Here is a 6,716-nt window from a genome sequence, read left to right as displayed (position 1 = left end):
CACTAGGACCACGCCCGCCGCTCTCCGGGGCTCAGAAGTGGCCCGAGAGGAGTCCCAATGCAGCACAAGGAGCCCTGGGTCCCTCTCCCGTGTGTTTGCCGGGGGGTCTCCCCGGGTGGGCGGGTCGGGGGAAGGGCTGGGGGTGCTCCATGCCAGCACAGAGTCAGTGCAGTGACATGGGGGGGCATGTGCATGTCCCCCGCCAGGGCCTCCTCGCTCAGCGCCCAGCCGAGGCTTTGCCTGAGATGTGTCCAGCGCTGCCCCTCCAGGCCCGTGCACCCTGGTCTGTGGGCCCAGGCCCCCAGCTCTCAGCAGAGCCGCTTGTGGGGCAGGGAGGGGCCGTGCCCGCGTATTGGCCTCGGCCCGCGGAAGGAAAAGCACCAGCCTGCCGATACACGGTAGCAAACATCTTTATGGGGGAAGCGCGGGGGTCTCGGCCCAGCCCCCGCTACACCGACAGGGTCACTACGGTTAAATAGAACCAAACACACATAAATTAAAGGAGTCGGGCAGGTGCCGCACAGTCCGTCCCGCGCCCGGCCGGGGCTCGGGGGGCGAGCAGCCGAGGTGGGCACAGACCAGCTGCGTCTGGCTGCCCCCGGCCCCTCGCGCCGCCTCTGGCCTGCTCTGTTTCTGGGGTGATCGCCCTGGGCCGCCCTTCACAAGGCTGAGCCAGGCTTCCTGTCCATGGCGCTGAACTCCTCCTCTTCCTCCCCGGAGCAGGAGGAGCCGGGGCTGGCGCCGAGCCGTGTGGCGCGCTGGCGCAGCAATTCCAAGCTGGCGTCGTGCCTGGGGAGTTTGGGGCCCTCCTCCTGTCCCCTCAGCTCCCTGGGCAGCAGCTTCTCCCCGCCTTTGCTGACCCCTCTTGGCTTCTCGGCCTCAGCTTGGGCCACCTGCTCCTTGGCTTTCCGGCTGCGTTTCCACTTCATCCTGCGGTTCTGGAACCAGATCTTCACCTGCAGGGGACGCAGAGCAGGGGGGTGACTACAGAGAGCGCCCAGCCGCGCACCCGGGGCAGCCGCTCCCAGCGCGAACAGGCCACCAGCCCCTGGGCACGGCACGGCCCTCGCTGCCTTATTCATCACTGACCCGTCTGTGGGGGGGTCTGCTCTGTGACCCGGGTCCCCTGCACTGGGCTGTGCGATTCCCACGGACTCACCCCCATGGGGATTGGCCCAGACACCCCGTCCCAGCCTGGGCAGGGAACAAGGCTCTTCCCAGGGGAGAGACAAAGGGAAGGAGGTGGAGACGGCACCTGGCTGGGGGCAGGGCCTGGGGGCTGGGCAGTTCCTGGCTGGGAAACATGAAGGGACCAGACTAAGCTGGGTGCTGAGGGTTGGGGGGTGAGGCAATGGACCCCCTCCCCCAAGGGGGCTGAGGCATCCTGGCCCTGACTCCTGTAGCCACCTCCCGTCTGTGCTGGGCTGTGTCCTGGAGGAGCAACAACCCCCCGTTCTACTGGCTGGGGGAGTCTGTTCTTGCTGCTACGGGGGTGCAGGGTCGGGGAGAACCCCGACGCGCCGTCACAGCACCAGGAGCGCAGAGCCCGGCCCCACTGGACCACGCACAGACCCACACGCAGTGCGGGGTCCTGACACCAAGGAGCCAAACAAATAAATATACCACCCTCTGCCAGCCCCTCCTCGCCCCCCCCCGGAGATCACCCCCTGCCAGCCCCTCCTCGCCCCCCCCCGGAGATCACCCCCTGCCGGCCTACCCCCACCCTGGAGATCACCCCCTGCCTGACCCCCCCCGGAGAGCACCCCCTGCCGGCCCACCCCCACCCTGGAGATCACCCCCTGCCTGACCCCCCCCCCGGAGAGCACCCCCTGCCGGCCCACCCCCACCCTGGAGATCACCCCCTGCCTGACCCCCCCCCCGGAGAGCACCCCCTGCCGGCCCACCCTCGCCCTGGAGATCACCCCCATCCCTGCAGTCCTACACCCCAGCCTGGCGTACACTGCAGAGCAGCCTGTTCCCATTCATTGACACTGTTTCCTGCAGCACCCTGACATTTAGACAGGAGCAGACTGAGGGGGACAGGAGAGCAGTTATCAGGTATCTAAAAGGGGGTCACAGGGAGGAGGGAGAAAACTTGTTCCCCTTGGCCTCTGAGGACAGGACTAGGAGCAAGGGGCTTAAACTGCAGCAAGGAAGGTTGAGGTTGGACATTAGGGAAAACTTCCTGCCTGTCAGGGGGTGACACACTGGGATAAATTGCCTGGGGGCTGTGGAATCCCCATCCCTGGGGATATGGAAGAGCCGGTTGGACACACCCCTGCCAGGGATGAGCTGGACGGGGCTGGGCCCTGCCGGGAGGGCGGGGGACGGGATTTCCACAGGGGCCCCCAGCCAAGTCTTGGCCCGGCCCAGCCCTGGCGGAGCTGAGCCCAGAGCTGGCAGCTCTCTGGCCGCAGGAGGGAGGCAGCAGGTGTCTGTTCTTTGCCTGGCTCCCCGCCCTCAGCCCTCCGCAGCCCAGCGCAGAGACGGGGCCGGGTCAGGGGCGGGGGGCGGCGAAGGGTGGGAAACGCAGTCGCACGTGGCCCCAGGCCAGCCTGGCAGAAGGCTGTGGGGGCCTGCGTCATACAGCTCCACACACACACACACACAGCCCAGGGTCCTAGACAGAGCACACAGAGACATGCACACGCACTCAGCCCAGGGTCCCAGCCAGACCACACACACACACACACACACACACACAGCCCAGGGTCCTAGACAGAGCACACAGAGACATGCACACGCACTCAGCCCAGGGTCCCAGCCAGACCACACACACACACACACACACACACAGCCCAGGGTCCTAGACAGAGCACACAGAGACATGCACACGCACTCAGCCCAGGGTCCCAGCCAGACCACACACACACACACACACACACACACACACACACAGCCCAGAGACCTAGACAGAGCACACAGAGACATGCACGCGCACACGCACTCAGCCCAGGGTCCCAGCCAGACCACACACACACACACACACACACACACACACACACACAGCCCAGGGTCCCAGCCAGACCACACACACACACACACACACACAGCCCAGGGTCCTAGACAGAGCACACAGAGACATGCACGCGCACACGCACTCAGCCCAGGGTCCCAGCCAGACCCCCCCCCCCACACACACACACCAGTGCTCCTCTAAGGTTTCCCGTGGGCGAGGGGCTGCGCTGTGTCCTGTGCGCCGCGCTGACTCACGTGCACTTGGTGGGACGTGCCCCGCTGTGCACCCAGCAGTTACTGATGAACTAACTACAGCTACAGGCACGGGGGGCACTCAGGCCAGGGGGAGCAGGATGCAGGGGGTGAGGGTGGGGGGCTGAGAGGTCGGGGAGGTGGCAGCCCCTCGCTGGGGGGGAGGCTGGAGCTGGGCTGCCCATTCCTCCAGGGTTCCTTGCAGGGGGTGGGCCCAGGACTGGGCTGCCTGGTCCCCCAGGAAGCTGCCCACAGAGGGCAGCCGAGCCGGGCTGCCAGGCCCCTGGCCAGCTGGCAGCTCGTTATGGAAGGCAGGGCGGGGGCTGGGTTTCCGGCTCCCTCAAGCGGTGGCCGATGCAGGGAGCTGGGGCTGTGCTGCGCAGCACTCCCGGCCGGCTGGCCAGCCGCAGCTTAGCAGGAACCCTGCTCAACGACCTCCCGAGGCCTCGGCCAGCACGAGTCGGTGATTCTCTGGCAACAGGGCAAGACTCGGCTCAGGGTCCCAGACAGTGCGCACGCACACACACGTGCACACGCACACACGTGCACATGCACACACATGTGCACACGCACACACGCGCTCCAAAGACCAGCAGGGCTAGAACCTGCCCAGGGTCCCAGACAGTGTGCACTCACACACACATGCACGCACACACACACACGTGCACACGCACACACACACGTGCACACGCACACACACACGTGCACACGTGCTCCAAAGACCAGCAGGGCTAGAACCTGCCCAGGGTCCCAGAACACGTCCCCAGAAATCCGCGTGGGGCTGGGCCCTGCCGCTGGGTGGCCAGTTTCTGGATGGAGTCGCTGGGCTAGTAAAAGAGCCAGATCTTTGGACTCCTCATTGTAAGATGGGGCCCTGCCCCCTACGCCCCTTTCCCATCCCCCGCCTGCCCCAGCTCCTGCCCCCTCCCGCGGGTCCATACCTGCGTCTCCGTCAGCATCAGCGACGTGGCCACCTCGAAGCGCTTGGGCCGGGACAGGTACTTGTTGAGCTTGAACTGGTTCTCCAGCTCCAGCAGCTGCTGGCTAGTGAAGGCCGTGCGGGGCCGGCGGCATTTCCCCATCAGGCCGGACTGTGGAGTGGCTGCAACGGAAGGAGCAGGCTCAGGTCAGCAGGCAGGGCAGGCGGCTGGGCCCACAGCGAGCCCCTTCCCGAGGACTGACCGGGCGCCGGCTGAGCCCCTGAGACCCAGGGTCACGTTCCTGCCCCAGGCAGACAGATGGGCACCATAGGGGCGGGGGGGATTGCTAGAGTGGGAGGCGCTCAGATCCCCAGCAGCTGGTGAGAGCCAAGGGCCATGGTGGGACGGGGCCATGGGGGCGCAGAGGGGGCTCCTGGGGATCCGGGGGGCTGGGAGCAGGAATTCAGGAGCCGCGTCTCGGCGGGCAAAGGCTGAGCCGGGGCATTTTGCTGAGGTGGCAGGGCTGGGGCAGGAGCTGCCGGGTGGGAGACCCCAAAGGGGAGATGGCAGCTGGCTGGGGGAAGGAGCAAGGCTGGAAGGCCTGGGCAGGAGAAGGGGGTGCCCCCATGGGTGGGGCTGAGGGCAGGAGGGGGAAGTGTCCCGGGTGGAGGGGCAGTGCAGGGGGTTGGGTGAGGGGGGGGGTCACAGCAGGCAGAAGGAAGAGGGACATTGGGGGGCTGGGCTCCAGAGCCTGATGCTCCCTAGAAATGGGAGGAGCCACTGGCACCCAGGGCATGGCCACGCCCCCTGCCCCAAAATCTGCCCTTGCTCCTCCCTCCAAAGCCCCGCCCATACTCCGCCCCAGGCCCTGCTCCCACTCCGCTCCCTCCCATGAGGGGCCCCCCCCCCACTCCTCTCTGCACCTCTGCCTCTCCAGCAGCCGGTGGGAAGGAGCCCAGGAGGAACTCGCTCATCAGGCGGGGGGGCTGCAGGGGAGGGTGCAAAGAGGCGTGAGAGACAAGTGGGGGGACCACGGGGGAAGAGATGGAGAGGGGACAGGAAGAGAGCAGAGTGGGCGGGGCCGGGGCCAGGGCCAGGCAGAGCCCCAGCCCCACGGCCAGGCAGAGCGCCAGCCCTACGGCCAGGCAGAGCCCTGGCCCAAGGTTCAGGCAGCGCTCCGGCCCAGGGCCAGGCAGAGCGCCCCACAGCCAAGCAATGTGCCCCACGGCCACGCAGAGTCCCAGCCCCATGGCCAGGCAGAGCGCCCCACAGCCACGCAGAGTCCCAGCCCCACGGCCAGGCAGAGCCCCAGACCAGGGCCAGGCAGAGCCCCAGACCAGGGCCAGGCAGAGTGCCCCACGGCCAGGCAGAGCCCCAGACCAGGGCCAGGCAGAGCGCCCCACGGCCAGGCAGAGTCCCAGCCCCACGGCCAGGCAGAGCGCCCCACGGCCAGGCAGAGCCCCAGACCAGGGCCAGGCAGAGCGCCCCACGGCCAGGCAGAGCCCCAGACCAGGGCCAGGCAGAGCGCCCCACGGCCAGGCAGAGCCCCAGACCAGGGCCAGGCAGAGCGCCCCACGGCCAGGCAGAGCCCCAGGGCCAGGCAGAGCGCCCCAGGGCCAGGCAGAGCCCCAGACCAGGGCCAGGCAGAGCGCCCCAGGGCCAGGCAGAGCCCCAGCCCAGGGCCAGGCAGAGCGCCCCAGGGCCAGGCGGGCCAAGTGCGGCTCCCAGCACCTCGCCTTGCACTAATGGTTTTATTGCCCGGCTGATATTAACCGGCAGCGGCGCTATCAGGGCTCGTCGGGCGATTGGCAGCGGTTCCGTTAGCGACGTGAGAACTCCTTGATGAGCGTGAAGTGGCTTTGATGGCCCCCAGCTGCCAGAGGCTGCGATAAGGGAGCGGCCCGTGCAGGCCGGGCTGCTATCTCCCGAGGGCCTTTATCGCCGGGCCCTGCTGAACCAGGAGGGCGAGAACAAAGGCGCCTTTGAGAACCCGGCGCGGCTCGTCGCTCTGCGCGGCGGGGACAGGGCCCGCTCCCTTTGATCCCCCTGATCTCCGCTCGGCTCGCTTTATTGTCTCTCGGGGCCGCCGTTAGGTCGCTCTTGCGGTGAGCAGCCGCCCTCAAAGCAGAAGGGGGGTTGCTGAGCAAGACATGGAGAGGTGATGGACGGTTTGGCCATGGGTCAGGCTGCCCTGGGGGGTCCGAGCGCTTCCTAGGCTGTGTGTCCCCACCAAGTCTGCCAGCAGCTCTGGGGAGAGCAAGGCCCCTCTGCCCCTACCCAGCCCCATGCAGAGAGCGCTAGGGAGCTGTATCAGCCGGCTGCAGGGGTGCAGCAGGCTGGGTCCCCCGGCCAGGTGTGCCATACGGCCAGGGCAGACCAGCGGCCCGTTGGGCTGGTGCCAGGGGCAGGGCAGCAGCAAGTCAGATGCATGGTGGGCAGGAGGGCGGGACTCAGGAGCGGCGTTCGGCTTGCCAGCCCGAGAGGCTGTAATGCCCATCGGAAAAGGGAGCAACCCCGCAGGGCCGGTGCCTTGGAATGTCAGCGCTGGGGGCCCGAGGCCCAGGAGGTCTCCCCGCGTGCGCAGAG

The 6,716-nt window shown here is 67.6% G+C and overlaps 1 protein-coding gene across 2 annotated transcripts in view; it reads right to left on the bottom strand.

Annotated features, from left to right (window-relative positions):
• Window positions 1-244: 244 nt before the first annotated feature.
• Window positions 245-6,716, bottom strand: part of LOC102443572 (motor neuron and pancreas homeobox protein 1-like) — a 28,942-nt gene continuing 22,470 nt past the window's right edge. Inside the window, exons 4-5 of one of the 2 annotated variants that reach the window (XM_075932932.1) lie at window positions 4,152-4,312; window positions 245-956 (exon numbers count right to left, since the gene is read on the bottom strand). In XM_075932932.1, coding sequence (XP_075789047.1) covers window positions 660-956; window positions 4,152-4,312 — 458 coding nt within the window. In that variant the 3' untranslated portion in view covers window positions 245-659. The remainder of the gene's footprint in view (window positions 957-4,151; window positions 4,313-6,716) is intronic. The other variant, XM_075932931.1, reaches the window with a different exon arrangement.

Source organism: Pelodiscus sinensis, chromosome 7 (assembly GCF_049634645.1).
Source record: "Pelodiscus sinensis isolate JC-2024 chromosome 7, ASM4963464v1, whole genome shotgun sequence".
Lineage (NCBI taxonomy): Eukaryota > Metazoa > Chordata > Testudines > Trionychidae > Pelodiscus > Pelodiscus sinensis.
Note: the sequence above shows the minus strand (reverse complement) of the source record. Positions and strands in the feature narration are given on the sequence as shown.